Source organism: Ranitomeya imitator, chromosome 6 (genome assembly GCF_032444005.1).
Source record: "Ranitomeya imitator isolate aRanImi1 chromosome 6, aRanImi1.pri, whole genome shotgun sequence".
In the NCBI taxonomy this organism is placed as follows: Eukaryota; Metazoa; Chordata; class Amphibia; order Anura; family Dendrobatidae; genus Ranitomeya; species Ranitomeya imitator.
The window spans coordinates 414,450,520-414,468,983 of NC_091287.1; the positions used below are offsets into that span (position 1 = coordinate 414,450,520).

Below are 18,464 nucleotides of genomic sequence, written 5' to 3' on the forward strand. Positions count from 1 at the left end.
CTGCACTAGCGGCTTTGTTCAGAAAGGGTCTCTCTGAAGCTCTTAAGGATGTAATGGTGGGATTTCCTATGCCTGCTGGTTTGAATGAGTCTATGTCCTTGGCCATTCAGATCGGTCGTCGCTTGCGCGAGCGTAAATCTGTGCACCATCTGGCGGTATTGTCTGAGAGTAAGCCTGAGCCTATGCAGTGCGACAGGACTATGACTAAAGTAGAACGGCACGAACACAGACGTCTGAACAGACTGTGTTTCTATTGTGGTGATTCTACTCATGCTATTTCTAATTGTCCTAAACGCACTAGGCGGTTCGATAGCTCTGCCGTTATTGGTACTGTACAGTCCAAATTCCTTTTGTCCATTACCTTAATGTGCTCTTTGTCATCATATTCTGTCATGGCGTTTGTGGATTCAGGCGCTGCCCTGAATCTGATGGATTTGGATTATGCTAAACGTTGTGGATTTTTCTTGGAGCCTTTGCGGTGTCCTATTCCATTGAGAGGAATTGATGCTACACCTTTGGCCAAGAATAAGCCTCAGTACTGGGCCCAGCTGACCATGTGCATGGCTCCTGCACATCAGGAAGTTATTCGCTTTTTGGTACTGCATAATTTGCATGATGTGGTCGTGTTGGGGTTGCCATGGCTACAAACCCATAATCCAGTATTGGATTGGAACTCTATGTCGGTAAACAGCTGGGGTTGTCAGGGAGTACATGGTGATGTTCCATTTTTGTCTATTTCGTCATCCATTCCTTCTGACATCCCAGAGTTCTTGTCGGACTTTCAGGATGTATTTGAAGAGTCCAAGTCTGATGCCCTACCTCCGCATAGGAATTGTGATTGTGCTATCGATTTGATTCCTGGTAGTAAATTCCCTAAGGGTCGTTTATTTAATTTGTCCGTACCTGAACACACCGCTATGCGCAGTTATGTGAAGGAGTCCCTGGAGAAGGGACATATTCGCCCATCGTCGTCACCATTGGGAGCAGGGTTCTTTTTTGTAGCCAAGAAGGATGGTTCGCTAAGACCGTGTATTGATTACCGCCTTCTTAATAAGATCACTGTTAAGTTTCAGTATCCCTTGCCATTGATTTCTGACTTGTTTGCTCGGATTAAGGGGGCTAGTTGGTTTACTAAGATTGATCTTCGTGGGGCGTATAATCTGGTGAGAATCAGGCAGGGAGATGAATGGAAAACGGCATTTAATACGCCCGAGGGTCATTTTGAGTATCTGGTGATGCCGTTCGGACTTGCCAATGCTCCATCTGTTTTTCAGTCTTTTATGCATGACATTTTCCGTGAGTATCTGGATAAATTCTTGATTGTTTACTTGGATGACATTTTGATCTTCTCAGATGATTGGGAGTCTCATGTGAAGCAAGTCAGAATGGTTTTCCAGGTACTGCGTGCTAATTCCTTGTTCGTGAAGGGATCAAAGTGTCTCTTCGGTGTGCAGAAAGTTTCATTTTTGGGGTTCATCTTTTCCCCTTCTACTATCGAGATGGATCCGGTTAAGGTTCAGGCCATCCAGGATTGGACTCAGCCGACATCTCTAAAAAGTCTGCAGAAATTCCTGGGCTTTGCTAATTTTTATCGTCGCTTCATCTGTAATTTTTCTAGCATTGCCAGACCATTGACCGATTTGACCAAGAAGGGTGCTGATTTGGTTAATTGGTCTTCTGCTGCCGTGGAAGCTTTTCAGGAGTTGAAGCGTCGTTTTTGCTGTGCCCCTGTGTTGTGTCAACCTGATGTTTCTCTTCCGTTCCAGGTCGAGGTTGATGCTTCTGAGATTGGTGCAGGGGCGGTTTTGTCACAGAGAGGTTCTGGTTGTTTAGTGTTCAAACCATGTGCTTTCTTTTCCAGGAAATTTTCTGCTGCTGAGCGTAATTATGATGTGGGCAACCGAGAGTTGCTGGCCATGAAGTGGGCATTCGAGGAGTGGCGTCATTGGCTTGAGGGTGCTAAGCATCGCGTGGTGGTTTTGACTGATCATAAGAACCTTACTTATCTTGAGTCTGCCAAGCGCTTGAATCCTAGACAGGCCCGTTGGTCGTTATTTTTTGCTCGTTTTGATTTTGTGATTTCATACCTTCCGGGCTCTAAAAATGTGAAGGCGGATGCTCTGTCTAGGAGTTTTGTGCCCGACTCTCCGGGGTTATCTGAGCCGGCGAGTATCCTCAAGGAAGGAGTCATTGTGTCTGCCATCTCCCCTGATTTGCGGAGAGTGTTGCAGAAATTTCAGGCTAATAAACCTGATCGTTGTCCGGCCGAGAAACTGTTCGTCCCTGATAGGTGGACTAGTAAAGTTATCTCTGAACTTCATTGTTCGGTGCTGGCCGGTCATCCAGGAATCTTTGGTACCAGGGAGTTGGTTGCTAGATCCTTCTGGTGGCCATCTCTGTCACGGGATGTGCATGCTTTTGTGCAGTCCTGTGGAATTTGTGCTAGGGCTAAGCCCTGCTGTTCACGTGCCAGTGGGTTGCTTTTGCCCTTGCCGGTCCCGAAGAGGCCTTGGACAGATATTTCGATGGATTTCATTTCTGACCTTCCCGTTTCTCAAAAAATGTCGGTCATTTGGGTGGTCTGTGATCGCTTTTCTAAAATGGTCCATCTGGTGCCCTTGGTTAAATTGCCTTCCTCCTCTGATTTGGTGCCTTTGTTCTTCCAGCATGTGGTTCGTTTACATGGCATTCCTGAGAATATTGTTTCTGACAGAGGTTCCCAGTTTGTCTCGAGGTTCTGGCGAGCCTTTTGTGGTAGGATGGGCATTGACCTATCTTTTTCCTCGGCCTTCCATCCTCAGACTAATGGCCAGACCGAACGAACCAATCAGACCTTGGAAACATATCTGAGATGTTTTGTTTCCGCTGACCAGGATGATTGGGTGTCATTTTTGCCGTTGGCTGAGTTCGCCCTTAATAATCGGGCCAGCTCGGCTACCTTGGTCTCTCCATTTTTCTGCAATTCTGGGTTCCATCCTCGTTTCTCTTCAGGACAGGTTGAGTCTTCGGACTGTCCTGGTGTGGATTATGTGGTGGACAGGTTGCAGCAGATCTGGACTCAGGTAGTGGACAATTTGACCTTGTCCCAGGAGAAGGCTCAGCTTTTCGCTAATCGCAGACGCCGTGTGGGACCCCGACTTCGTGTTGGGGATCTGGTTTGGTTATCTTCTCGTCATATTCCTATGAAGGTTTCCTCTCCTAAATTTAAACCTCGTTTTATTGGTCCGTATAGGATTTCTGAGATTCTCAATCCGGTGTCTTTTCGTCTGACCCTCCCAGACTCCTTTTCCATACATAATGTATTCCATAGGTCGTTGTTGAGGAGATACGTGGCACCTATGGTTCCATCTGTGGAGCCTCCTGCCCCTGTTTTGGTGGAGGGGGAATTGGAGTATATTGTGGAGAAGATTTTGGATTCTCGTGTCTCTAGACGGAAACTCCAGTATCTGGTCAAATGGAAGGGTTATGCTTAGGAAGATAATTCCTGGGTTTTTGCCTCTGATGTCCATGCCCCAGATCTTGTTCGTGCCTTTCATGTGGCTCATCCTGGTCGGCCTGGGGGTTCTGGTGAGGGTTCGGTGACCCCTCCTCAAGGGGGGGGTACTGTTGTGAATTCTGTGGCTGAGTTCACTTCTGTGGTCACAAGTGGTATTGCAGTCTCTGGGCTTCCTCCCTCAGGTGTTTTGGTGAGCTCGTTGGCTGCCTTGCTATTTAGCTCCACCTGAGTCTGTCTTCCTTGCTCCTTGTCAATGTTCCAGTGTTGGATCTGAGCTACTGCATCTTTCCTTGGGCCTGCTGCTCTGCTAGATAAGTGCTTCTAGTTTGTTTTCTGTTTTTTCTGTCCAGCTTGCTATTATCTTTTGCTGGAAGCTCTGAGAAGCAAAGGGGTGCACCGCCGTGCTGTTAGTTCGGCACGGTGGGTCTTTTTTGCCCCTTTGCGTGGTTTTCGTTTTAGGGTTTTTTGTAGACTGCATAGTTCTCTTTGCTATCCTCGCTCTGTCTAGAATATCGGGCCTCACTTTGCTGAATCTATTTCATTCCTACGTTTGTCTTTTCATCTTGCTAACAGTCATTATATGTGGGGGGCTGCCTATTCCTTTGGGGTATTTCTCTGAGGTAAGTCAGGCTTGTATTTCTATCTTCAGGCTAGTCAGCTCCTCAGGCAGTGCCGAGTTGCATAGGTAGTTGATAGGCGCAATCCACTGCTGCTTATAGTTGTGTGAGGATAGATCAGGTACTGCAGTCTACAGAGATTCCACGTCTCAGAGCTCGTCCTATTGTTTTTGGTTATTGCCAGATCTCTGTATGTGCGCTGATTACTGCACGCTGTGTTGCCTGATTGCCAGCCATAACAGCTACCCAAAATGTAGATGATCTAACCTTCATTAAAATGAACCACAACTGGATTTCGAAATCTTTTGCCCCACCTTGCCCGGCTGACACCTAGCTTTCCTATGAAAAGGTCTTGCCTGTGGACTATTCTGAATGCCTTTTCCAATCTCGTAATTTTCTGCACCTGATTGTCCAGCATACGACATGTTTACACCTCACTAAATGGCCAAACTCCCCACACGGGGCCGTGGTATCGACACTTGGCGACAGCACCCGTGAGAGTGCAGTTTGTCTGAAGAGGTGGGTGTGCCCGCTTTTGGTCGATGGCACTGCCACTGGGTCCCTCCTAGTACAATAAAGTGTCTCTGGCGGTGGTGGTGCGCACCCAACGTCAGACACACCGTTGTAATATGAGGGGCCCTGGGCCTGTACCGCCGGCCACAAGACAGTCCCCCCCCCCCCCCCAGCTCAAACAGTGCTCTACCACTTGCAAAATTATCTCACAGCTCCACCAATGTTTAGTCTATGCGCTGACATCCTTCAATGCCTGCCACTGACAATACCATTGTATTGACATTTTTGTTATGTTAGGCCTTCGATGCCTGTCTGTGGTCACTCCTTCCACTAGGCCTCCACTGACCACACCACTGCTGCCCGTGTACCCCTGTAACCAATTTAAAATTGCCTACAGCCATGCGTTATTATTTTAGGCCTTCGATGCCTGTCTGCGGTCACTCCTTCCACTAGGCCTCCACTGACCACACCACTGCTGCCCGTGTACCCCTGGAACCAATTTAAAATTGCCTACAGCCATGTGTTATTATTTTAGGCCTTCGATGCCTGTCTGCGGTCACTCCTTCCACTAGGCCTCCACTGACCACACCACTGCTGCCCGTGTACCCCTGGAACCAACATCAGAAAATATAAAAATAAGTATTTTGCTTATAAAAAAGAAAATACTGGAGAGATATCAAATGCAGACATTTTAACATTAAAAACAAACACATACAACAAAAATCTGGTACAGTACTAAAAATGGCCACCAGCTACAATAACTTTCTCCTGCAAGTAGTTAACTGAAAGGTTTTTTCAATTTTAAACACAGATATGGCATCCACCGAGTGTTGTCCTGTCGCGTCTTCTTTATATTATTGCCAAGAAGATGCAAAACAATGAAAATAATAAAATCATTATTTACCAAAAAAATAGAGTAAGTCAAAACCACATTGCAAATAAACATTCATTACAAATAAAGAAGCAGGGCGCGTCCGAGGGTGAGTATATACCTAATAAGAATATAATCACCCTCGGACGCGCCCTGCTTCTTTCCGACAGCCTTCCTTCCTAAGAATCAGCCCTTCCGTGGTGTAGAGAGAGGGTTTGTTACACTCCAAGGTGTTCCCCAGGTTGCCTTTCCTGAGCTTCGATCTTCCGGCTCTCGTTTAGTAGTTGTTGGAAACTACAATGCATTAGGCCTACAAATTGGGTATGGGGTGTAGAGAGATGGTGTGTTCCACTGTAGAGAGATGGTGTGTTCCACTCCAAGGTGTTCCCCATGTTGCCTTTCCTGAGCTTCGATCTTCCGGCTCTCGTTTAGTAGTTGTTGGAAACTACGCTGCATTAGGCCTACAAATTGGGTATGGGGTGTAGAGAGATGGTGTGTTCCACTCCAAGGTGTTCCCCAGGTTGCCTTTCCTGAGCTTCGATCTTCCGGCTCTCGTTTAGTAGTTGTTGGAAACTACGCTGCATTAGGCCTACAAATTGGGTATGGGGTGTAGAGAGATGGTGTGTTCCACTCCAAGGTGTTCTCCAGGTTGCCTTTCCTGAGCTTCGATCTTCCGGCTCTCGTTTAGTAGTTGTTGGAAACTACGCTGCATTAGGCCTACAAATTGGGTATGGGGTGTAGAGAGATGGTGTGTTCCACTGTAGAGAGATGGTGTGTTCCACTCCAAGGTGTTCCCCAGGTTTCCTCGCCAATGCTTCGATCATCATGCTCTCGTTTAGTAGTTGTTGGAAACTACGCTGCATTGGGCTTACAAATTGGGTATGGGGTGTAGAGAGATGGTGTGTTCCACTCCAAGGTGTTCCCCAGGTTGCCTTTCCTGAGCTTCGATCTTCCGGCTCTCGTTTAGTAGTTGTTGGAAACTACGTTGCATTAGGCCTACAAATTGGGTATGGGGTGTAGAGAGATGGTGTGTTCCACTCCAAGGTGTTCTCCAGGTTGCCTTTCCTGAGCTTCGATCTTCCGGCTCTCGTTTAGTAGTTGTTGGAAACTACGCTGCATTAGGCCTACAAATTGGGTATGGGGTGTAGAGAGATGGTGTGTTCCACTGTAGAGAGATGGTGTGTTCCACTCCAAGGTGTTCCCCAGGTTTCCTCGCCAATGCTTCGATCATCATACTCTCGTTTAGTAGTTGTTGGAAACTACGCTGCATTAAGCCTACAAATTCGGTATGGGGTGTAGAGAGATGGTGTGTTCCACTCCAAGGTGTTCCCCAGGTTTCCTCGCCAATGCTTCGATCATCATGCTCTCGTTTAGTAGTTGTTGGAAACTACGCTGCATTGGGCCTACAAATTGGGTATGGGGTGTAGAGAGATGGTGTGTTCCACTCCAAGGTGTTCTCCAGGTTGCCTTTCCTGAGCTTCGATCTTCCGGCTTTCGTTTAGTAGTTCTTGGAAACTACACTGCATTAGGCCTACAAATTGGGTATGGGGTGTAGAGAGATGGTGTGTTCCACTCCAAGGTGTTCTCCAGGTTGCCTTTCCTGAGCTTCGATCTTCCGGCTCTCGTTTAGTAGTTGTTGGAAACTACGCTGCATTAGGCCTACAAATTGGGTATGGGGTGTAGAGAGATGGTGTGTTCCACTCCAAGGTGTTCCCCAGGTTTCCTCGCCAATGCTTCGATCATCATGCTCTCGTTTAGTAGTTGTTGGAAACTACGCTGCATTGGGCCTACAAATTGGGTATGGGGTGTAGAGAGATGGTGTGTTCCACTCCAAGGTGTTCCCCAGGTTGCCTTTCCTGAGCTTCGATCTTCCGGCTCTCGTTTAGTAGTTGTTGGAAACTACGCTGCATTAGGCCTACAAATTGTGTATGGGGTGTAGAGAGATGGTGTGTTCCACTGTAGAAAGATGGTGTGTTCCACTCCAAGGTGTTCCCCAGGTTTCCTCGCCAATGCTTCGATCATCATGCTCTCGTTTAGTAGTTGTTGGAAACTACGCTGCATTAGGCCTACAAATTGGGTATGGGGTGTAGAGAGATGGTGTGTTCCACTCCAAGGTGTTCCCCAGGTTTCCTCACCAATGCTTCGATCATCATGCTCTCGTTTAGTAGTTGTTGGAAACTACGCTGCATTGGGCCTACAAATTGGGTATGGGGTGTAGAGAGATGGTGTGTTCCACTCCAAGGTGTTCTCCAGGTTGCCTTTCCTGAGCTTCGATCTTCCGGCTCTCGTTTAGTAGTTCTTGGAAATTACACTGCATTAGGCCTACAAATTGGGTATGGGGTGTAGAGAGATGGTGTGTTCCACTCCAAGCTGTTCTCCAGGTTGCCTTTCCTGAGCTTCGATCTTCCGGCTCTCGTTTAGTAGTTGTTGGAAACTACGCTGCATTAGGCCTACAAATTGGGTATGGGGTGTAGAGAGATGGTGTGTTCCACTCCAAGGTGTTCCCCAGGTTTCCTCGCCAATGCTTCGATCATCATGCTCTCGTTTAGTAGTTGTTGGAAACTACGCTGCATTAGACCTACAAATTGGGTATGGGGTGTAGAGAGATGGTGTGTTCCACTCCAAGGTGTTCTCCAGGTTGCCTTTCCTGAACTTCTATCTTCAGGCTCTCATTAAATTGTGGTTAAACGGAACAACTGCATTTGGCGTACTAGTTGGTTTGGGGCCTATCGGTGTCTGCCACTCCTTGCTGTTCTGCTGGTTTCCTGTCCTGAAATTCCGTTTTCAGGCGCTCGTTAAGTAGTTGTTAATGTTAGACTGCATTTGGCCTACTAGTTGGGTTGGGGCCTACTATCGGTGTCTGCCACTCCTTGCTGTTCTCCTCCACTGAACAAAGCTGTGCCGCCTGTTTACTACTGTTGCCAATTTTGAACTGCATTTCGACTACTTACTGATTTGGGCCTACTCTCTGTGTCAGCCTCTCATTCCAGTTGTCCTCCACTGCAATGCCCCCTGATTAGTCCTGTGTTACCAATTTTGAACTGCATTTAGCCCACTTTATTCTTTGGGCCTATATCTGTGTTTCCTCCTCATCCTGCCCATTGCCCAGCCAGTGATAGATGAGTCTGCTGGTACATTGACCCATAACTTAACATTTCCCGTGCACGCTACACTGCAAGATTGTGACCCTGCTGAAAGTCAGGTCCCCCTTCCCGCATACCATACCACCTTACACGGGGACAAACAGGAAGGTGCAGATGAAAGTGCAGGTTCCTTCATCAGGTGGGGGGAGGAATACTAGTTGGCGACGTCACTGGCACAGGGCCTCTCATAGTACGCAAAAGTGTTGCTGCCGGTGGGAGGCGCCCCCGCCGTGCAAACACACCGCTGTACTTTGAGGGGCCCTGTGCCAGTGCCAATGCCAACGAGTGGGCCCCCCCTGCTTGCTCAGGTTCACAGCACTTGCAAAGTTGAAATACTTACCTCTCCCTGCTCCACTGCCGTGACGTGGTCCAGATTTCCTGGGCCCACTAATTACTTGAACCAGCCCTACCCACCACAACTTTAGCCAAATGAACCCCAATTTCAAATGCCTTCCAATTATTATAAGGTAAATTATGCTTGACAAGCTTCATTAAGAAGAATGGATGGTTTTGACATTAAAATGGGCACTCTAGGTGTTTTCCTGGCCCCCACTCACTGCCGACTATGCTGCCCCATTGACTTGCATTGGGTTTCGTGTTTCGGTCGATCCCGACTTTACGTCATAATCGGCCGATTTCACTCGACCCGACTTTTGAGATAGTCGGGTTTCGCGAAACCCGGCTCGACTCTAAAAAGGTCAAGGTCTCTCAACTCTAGTCTTTCAGAAAAGGTGTGTATATACTAACAGACCATGTGACACTTAAATTACACCCAGATGGACTTGCTTTCACCAAGCATGTGACTTATGAAGGAAATTGCTTGCGCTAGAAATTTTAGGGGCTTCTTAGCAAAAGAGTTGAATACATGTGCACATGACAATTTATAGTTATTTGATCCCATAAATTTAATGTACGCCTATATTGTTTTTACTTCTCCATTTTAGACTATTTAGCGCCGATACATCAAATTGGATTACAAAAATATTTAAACACTAGTTGTAATGTAACAAAATGGGTAAAAAGCCAAGGGACTGAAAACCTTCACTAACTGCTGTATGTAGAGCGCCTGGACATGGCAGTTAATAAAAAGAATGCAACATTTTCCATGATTTCTTTAATGTCTGATTTTACCCATCTCTGAAGATCCATATTTGAAATGTTATTCTAATAGTTTATCGTCATCTCTGGTCACCTCTGTTCTTGCACAACAGGAGCCAACAATTATCAGATGCTTACATGTAAATTATTTTCTGCAGCACAGTGCCAAGCCATGCAGGAAAGTGCCAGAGACATTACTAGTGCTGCACGTTAGATGACTTCTATGGGCTCGGAATGCCACTTGGCTTGCGGTCACAGGAATACAGTGGCTGACTCTACTGCCATGGCACTTTCATACAGGGAAGAATACGTCCACATATAGGGTTCTTAATGAGACCGTCTTTACAGTCCTTATTCCATATGTACTATATATATATATATATATATAGTTATATATTATTGACGGGCTGCGTTAACGATATAGCATACACGCCATTGCGTTATGCTATACTGCTAGTGCAGATGATTCACCTGTGCTAGCGGTGACAGAGCCCGCGTCAGAGGCTCCGTCACTGAATGACGGCACATCGCTAGTGCATGCCAATTATGGCATGCGTTGGCGATGCACCCGATAATAGGTGTTAACGGCAGCGTTAACGGAAAGCCATAACGCATTGTGACCCCAGTCATAGGCCACATTCACAGGGTCAATATTTGCAAGCCAAAATCTGGAGTGGGCCCATCAGAGGAAAAGTATAATAGAAACAAGTCATCACTTCTGCATTTATCACCCACTCCTGGTTTTGGCTTACAGATACTGAGGTAAAATACTGACCAAATACTGATAGTGTGAAATTTCTGTATCTCTTGGCAGGAAAAATGCAGCGTTAAATTGGTGCGTTTGACTTTTTTTTTTTTTTTTTTACACGTTTTAATTGCACATTTTTTTTTATCCCAAATCATTAGTATGGGCGAAATCTGCAAGTGAAAAATAAACAGTGTGTGCATGAGAGTCCAGGCTTCGCATTCACTTTGATGACACCAGGAAACCCTTCAGGTTTTGTGACAAAGCTGCAACGTGTGCACAGGCCCTAAAAGGGATTCCAGGTCCTCCCTCTGCTGGGATCCAATCACGTTTTGGTAAAACTGTACAGAATCACAAACCACAGTGGACTTTGCTATTGTGCAGGAAGCAGAAACCTTCCCATATTATTGGGGTTTGTTCACTCAGGGTGAATACACAGAATTTTACAGGTGAAAAATCTGCTGCATATTACAGTGCCAGCATTGTGGATAAGATTTCATGAAATCTTATCTACCCTCTTAGGAAAAAATCCACAGCATAAATTGCCCTGCGCTACGGTCTTCACATCTGCAGCATGTCCATTTAGATCATTTTTTTTTTTTTTAAAGTTCTGCAGTTCAAAGGGGCATAATGTGCTTCTCATCTGCAGCGTTTCAGCAGCTATGTCCCTTGGATACTTGAAAATGATGTTTCCACATTTTGTTGGGAACATGTAGGGACATCCATGTCGGGGACTATACTACCATAAACGATCACATTACAGCATATTGCACACATTGTGGATGCTTTTCTATGGCAATCACTTATGTGAGTAACCGATGAGAACCTGCATCACTTCCCCGATATTCCCAGACGGATACGTATGTGCACACTGGCGTGGGTGTGCGTGTTTTGGTTATAGCTGTTACCAATTATTCCTCTTGGATGCTTGACGTGTGTGGGAAGTTACTTGAGAACACGATATTAGAAATCCAAGTGCGCTACCTGTAATTTGAAGCTTATGTTTCCACCCAAACTCATCTCTGCAGACACGAGAACAGTCGCGTCCGGTACAATCCAAACTCTGAACCAGACACCTGTCATGTAAAGCCTGCATTATTATGTGTTATTGCGCGGCTCCTCTTCTCTGTATACAATTATTCTCCTCGCACCCATGGGTAGATGGAATACGGTACCGGAAGTGACCCCGCGCAGCCTCGCACTAAGGCTGACATGGTGCTTCTGGCAGTCCCACGTAGCCGAGTGGGTGATGATTTGGTTGATCTACACAGACCATTTTCTGCATAAGAACAGTGTGTGATATAACTGGGACACTACATTATAGAGCTGATATATTCTGCAGTGCTGCGGACATTTTCACCATTCACATCATATTGTGAGCCCCATTGAGGACTCATTTCCCATTTTCCATAGAAAACTAGATTCAAAAATAAAGTCACAGATGCCTCTTGTAACGCTGGCACTTCTTACTAATGGAGCCTGGCACTTACGGCAGTGAACACATGGAGTGGGAGGACAATGGGAAAGGCTTGTTGCATATATAATTATCCAGATCCATGTGTAACTCATCCATATTCACAAACACACCCTGTATCACAGCTACAGATGTCTGTATCAGGCGAGTTGGCAGCCCCACCCAAACATTTAATTGCCACAGACATCCAGTAATCACCTGATTCTCATTACGTTTTATGGGTCAATTAAGGGAAAGCATTTCCACGTATGGCACAGCCAAACTACATCAGGAAATCTAGATATTTAAAAAAAAAAAAACTATATAACCATGTTAAAGCATTACAATTATTATTCAGTAAAGCAATATACAAGGATTTGTACAAGATTAAAAAACATGGCCGCTTTCTTACAAAAACAAAGCCAGACTGTGGGCTGTATGTGATATGGCTGTTCAAGACTAATTGTCTTCAATGCGAAACCTATGGACCGGAGTGATATACAGGTCCTTCTCAAAAAATTAGCATATAGTGTTAAATTTCATTATTTACCATAATGTAATGATTACAATTAAACTTTCATATATTATAGATTCATTATCCACCAACTGAAATTTGTCAGGTCTTTTATTGTTTTAATACTGATGATTTTGGCATACAACTCCTGATAACCCAAAAAACCTGTCTCAATAAATTAGCATATCAAGAAAAGGTTCTCTAAACGACCTATTACCCTAATCTTCTGAATCAACTAATTAACTCTAAACAAATGCAAAAGATACCTGAGGCTTTTATAAACTCCCTGCCTGGTTCATTACTCAAAACCCCCATCATGGGTAAGACTAACGACCTGACAGATGTCAAGAAGGCCATCATTGACACCCTCAAGCAAGAGGGTAAGACCCAGAAAGAAATTTCTCAACAAATAGGCTGTTCCCAGAGTGCTGTATCAAGGCACCTCAATGGTAAGTCTGTTGGAAGGAAACAATGTGGCAGAAAACGCTGTACAACGAGAAGAGGAGACCGGACCCTGAGGAAGATTGTGGAGAAGGACCGATTCCAGACCTTGGGGAACCTGAGGAAGCAGTGGACTGAGTCTGGTGTGGAAACATCCAGAGCCACCGTGCACAGGCGTGTGCAGGAAATGGGCTACAGGTGCCGCATTCCCCAGGTAAAGCCACTTTTGAACAGCGGCAGAGGCGCCTGACCTGGGCTACAGAGAAGCAGCACTGGACTGTTGCTAAGTGGTCCCAAGTACTTTTTTCTGATGAAAGCAAATTTTGCATGTCATTCGGAAATCAAGGTGCCAGAGTCTGGAGGAAGACTGGGGAGAAGGAAATGCCAAAATGCCTGAAGTCCAGTGTCAAGTACCCACAGTCAGTGATGGTGTGGGGTGCCATGTCAGCTGCTGGTGTTGGTCCACTGTATTTCATCAAGGGCAGGGTCAATGCAGCTAGCTATCAGGAGATTTTGGAGCACTTCATGCTTCCATCGGCTGAAATGCTTTATGGAGATGAAGATTTCATTTTTCAGCACGACCTGGCACCTGCTCACAGTGCCAAAACCACTGGTAAATGGTTTACTGACCATGGTATTACTGTGCTCAATTGGCCTGCCAACTCTCCTGACCTGAACCCCATAGAGAATCTGTGGGATATTGTGAAGAGAAAGTTGAGAGACGCAAGACCCAACACTCTGGATGAGCTTAAGGCCGCTATTGAAGCATCCTGGGCCTCCATAACATCTCAGCAGTGTCACAGGCTGATTGCCTCCATGCCACGCCACATTGAAGCAGTCATTTCTGCCAAAGGATTCCCGACCAAGTATTGAGTGCATAACTGAACATTATTATTTGTTGGTTTTTTTGTTTGTTATTAAAAAACACTTTTATTTGATTGGATGGGTGAAATATGCTAATTTATTGAGACAGGTTTTTTGGGTTATCAGGAGTTGTATGCCAAAATCATCAGTATTAAAACAATAAAAGACCTGACAAATTTCAGTTGGTGGATAATGAATCTATAATATATGAAAGTTTAATTGTAATCATTACATTATGGTAAATAATGAAATTTAACACTATATGCTAATTTTTTGAGAAGGACCTGTATAGATATCTTCCCCAGGAATTACATCTACCCCAGTGGGAAGTTCTTCCTGGAATATATGCTAAATCTATACCAGGGTCCACCCCCCACCACAATCATGTGCCAGAGGCATCTCTATGACTCCCACCATGGCCTTCAGCTGTGCGATTATTCTACTCTGCCAGGCTTCCATTTTCTTCTATGAACGGAGCGGTATGGCACAACTGGATGGTTTCCTTTGGTTGTGAAGGCCGAAGTAGCTGGAGGATTACCGTACATTGTACTTTTCTCTCATTATTAATCTCACTAATACTGGGTGATGATTTTCACATTTTAATGTCACTATTTTGTCTCCAACTCTAAATGCAGAAATGTCTGGGAAAAAAACCGGTCTATGGTTCTCATTAAGGTGTTCTGCGTTGATTAGGTCCCATTGTCTGCAGACATACTGGGCTCAGACATGCAGGATGTGGGAGCTACCAGTAGCTATGTGAGGAATGCCAGCTTGGATGCACACAGACTGTTGGGATTTGTGTAGCACAGATTAGAAATGCCGAGTTTTCCACACTTCTTTCCTGAATGGTTCACTATAGTTGTACTATCCTCTAATAACTATGTTAGGAGATGTTACACATTGGTCATGGTTTATGGGAACGGGATGTACAGTCTCGGGTGTCATGCACAGGGCACGGCTCTGTTTGTATGGTGCCCTTGTTGGGAGTCATGAGGCTTGTGTCCTACCTCTGTAGACTTCCTACGTCATTCTTTGTGTACCATGTTCCATACATTGCATATAAGTAACCCTAGAAGCTTCTAAGGAAGGATATCTAAGGTTTCCATAGAGCCTCTAATTATAAACCATAAAGGTGTCACTGCATTTCTAAATGGCTCCACTGTGAACATGGACTTTTAGGGTAGTGGACACAAGATTGGTGATCACCAATAATTGCTTGCTGCCACCTGGCACTTACAGGGTAATCTGGCCAATTCTAGGCATCCGAGACGCACATATTGATAACTGAAAATAAGGGGACACTAAGAGTGAAAAAATATTAAAAACCTGCAGGATATGAACATATATACAAATGTGATGTCAAGGTTTTTTTCTTTTTAAATTGCATAACTAATTTCTTTTCAGGTATGTTCACAAATTGAATTTGAGTGGATTATGCACAATTATTAGAAACTTTCTGCTTGGATTTTAAGATACATAGCGGGAAAGCAGTGTGAAATGCTGTAGATTACCTCACTGAATGGCAAGTGGGCTAATTCACATCTGAGTCCGCTGCTGATCTGTTATGGCAGAAATTTGAGGGTACAGCATCGGATTTCAGTCATGGACGTGTGCCAGATTTGAATCTAACAGGTGAACTTTTTCAGTGTGGTCCTTTCCCTGCTGAGGTGACAATGTACACTTTTTAGGAGTGTCCAGCATAACTGGGACCTCTAAAAGAAATCAAAAGGTCATAAATTTAGTGGTTGCACCCGATACTAGGACTTCATTAGATGTTATAGGGAGGATGTGTTCACACAAAGTAAAATCCACCAGTAACCCTCGGATTTCTGTCACAGTTTTGCAGCAAATTTGCACATAGAATAACACCATTCTCATTGAATGGGGCAAATTCTTGGTGCTTCTGCAAGTCCACAATTTCCCAATACCTGTGAATGGGATTGCAGAAAGTCCAATTACATGCTTGGGATGGTATTCACATGGATTTAGGCGTAGATTAGACACGTGTGAACATACCGGAATATAGAGGTGCTAGGTATATGTGACTACCATGGCACCATAGGTTAATGGGTTAATCATACACCAAGATGTTACATATTGACATAATGATGAGATCTGAAATGTAGATATCTACTCACAGCTTCTGATTTGGGAGGCACTGGAGGTGGAGGTATAGATAAATCCGAACATTTGCTTGTCAGTAGACATCCAGGAGATGAGAGAGAGGATGTGCCACACTTGGAATGCAACGAACCCCAGAAAGGATCACATTTGTTCTTCTCGCTTTGTGAACGGGTTAAGGGCTGTCCCACACGTTTCCCATTCCCCAGTTCTAACCAAAGCTCCTCGTAGGGAAGGTCTGTCTTGGCCGGTAAACTCACCAATTCCTCTCCACCTTCAGGGAAAAGGTAGTCGCTACCACTGTCACCAGAGTCCTGATACTGAGAAGCGTCTTGAGGGAACACAGCCCAATCCCCGCAAAGGTCTCTACAACCATGGAGGTTCACCTCACTGTTTCCATGAAGGTTATTTCCATAAACACAGACAGAAAGCCTATGAAAGGACTGGGTCAGTTCATCACGGGCATAACTGAGGGAGTTTGGTATGTGACTATGTCCGGAGCAATAACTTTTTTTGGGGCTCTTGCACTCTTCATTCCAATCAGCTTTCACGTCCCTCACTGCACGAGAGTACTCCTCTATATCAAACTGCTCTTGGCATACATTGTACCAATGTTGTACTACGGACTCCTGCCACATTTCACCTTTCGCTATGTTTTCCGGTAGGCTAAATGTTGGGACAGATAAATGTAATGGAAAATGCATGGGAATGATTTTACCAGCGCGCAGCACACAACAAACCACAACAGTCTTAGTCTGTATATTCACAAACTTGTAGCGATGTCCCTCGCGTATAAAGTGGAGATCGTATGGGTTCCGGGGCGGAGGGCTCGGCACGGTCACATTCACAGGCAGTCGCGTCTTCTCCACAATGTTACGGATAGTGTGCTCCCCGTCTTGCATCTGAATCTCTAGAGGACTGCGTGTGCTAAACCTCCCTTTACACTGAAACGGAAGGCTGATGCTTTCATTAGTTCTGTGATTCATGCATATTAAACAAGGCATTTTGCCTTTCCCCAATTTGCTGATCGAGTTCAATTTCCCAATTTTCTTAAATATGGTATTAAGACGTGACTTCTCCTTGGATGTTTTTGCATAAAGAATCTCAGCCTGGCCCATTAGCGTGAGTTCATCTCCAGTACACAGCGTGATGTTATACACTTCTGTATCTTCATTGCACTCTCCTGAAGCAACCTAGAAGTACAGCAAATTATATTGTTATACAATCTGTATCACCACAGGGAATAAAGTCAGGTAACACATCTGTGCACAGTGAATATGAGCCAACTATAACGATTAATATTTTAATTTGTCATTAATGAAATCCTCTCTCAGTCATGAATATTGGTCACTTCATGCAGGGCCCTAAAATACACCGGCGTATAGATCAACCACAAGACACGCTGTACATCCCACCAATACTCAGCACCTCATGACTATTGATATTGTAGTTAGTGATGAGCGAGTGTGTTCACATAAGGTGTTATCCAGGCATGCTAGTGTCCTACTCCTAACTGAGCATTTTTAGGGTGCTCGAAAAGTATGCTTGAGTCACCGCAGCTGCAGTTCTCGTGGCTGTTCGACACCCGCTACACATGCAGTGATTGCTAATTCTTTAGGCAATCCCTGTTGTGGCTGTCGGACAGCCGCGACACCTGCCGCTGTGGCGACTCGAGCACCCCGAAAATACTCGATTAGGACACTAGTGTGCTCTGAACACCACTCGAGCACACTCGCTCATCACGAATTGTCGTATATTAACTACATCTGGACCAGAGGGACTTTAAACGTCTGGACGGTCCGGCTCTTGCCTTGCAGTGATATTCTAAAATGTTACTGCATGGGAGTGCAGCTACATGTGACCACGTAGCTGTAGAGGCAGGGATCTGGCTACTAGACAGCAGGCTTCCCCATAGAGAAGCCACAGACCATTTATTACCATCTGTGCCTCCTTGATCACTCTATACACAGCACTAAACAGTGAGGGAGAAAGAGCTGCTAGGTCCTAGGAGAAACCGACATTTCCCCTGTAACTGGGGCCAATACAACTGCTTCAGCTACAGGGAAATAGCATAAAAAGATTTTAAATATTTAAATGCCCTCCAAAGGTCTTTTGAGTCCTTTTGGGGGAGGAGGGGGCATTTAAATATATTTTTTATTTCCATCTTATTTCCCTTGTAACTTGGGCTGGAATATTAGCTCCAGGCACATTGTGTAAATAAAAAAAATAATAGGCAAAAAACTAAACTCATCCTCTGAAAAAGAAAAACATGTCCAATATATAAAAAATTATTGTTACAGAATGTGGAATTTTTGAAACTTACCATAGTTTATAAATGTGGCCCTCCTAGGTCCTGTGCATGTCTGACTGCAGGAATGTGGTCTGATCGTAGCAGCTGATTCTTTCTGTGAGGCAAAACATTTCCCGCCTGTTTTTAAACAATGTTTTACTTCAAAGAAAGAAAGATCTGCGATCCCATGCTGGCCTGTCTGTATACTCTTGATTCCTTCCAGTACACAGCAGGGGCACATTTATAAGATTATCTCAGCACAGGAACATTTTTTTTTTAAACATCCAATTGTTGAACT

General features: G+C 45.0%; 1 protein-coding gene across 2 annotated transcripts in view; it reads right to left on the bottom strand.

The window, feature by feature from the left end:
* Nucleotides 1–18,464, bottom strand: part of GAREM1 (GRB2 associated regulator of MAPK1 subtype 1) — a 210,473-nt gene that overhangs the window by 50,179 nt on the left and 141,830 nt on the right. For both annotated transcript variants that reach the window (XM_069731261.1, XM_069731262.1), the window contains one exon: nucleotides 15,894–17,069. In XM_069731261.1, coding sequence (XP_069587362.1) covers nucleotides 15,894–17,069 — 1,176 coding nt within the window. The remainder of the gene's footprint in view (nucleotides 1–15,893; nucleotides 17,070–18,464) is intronic.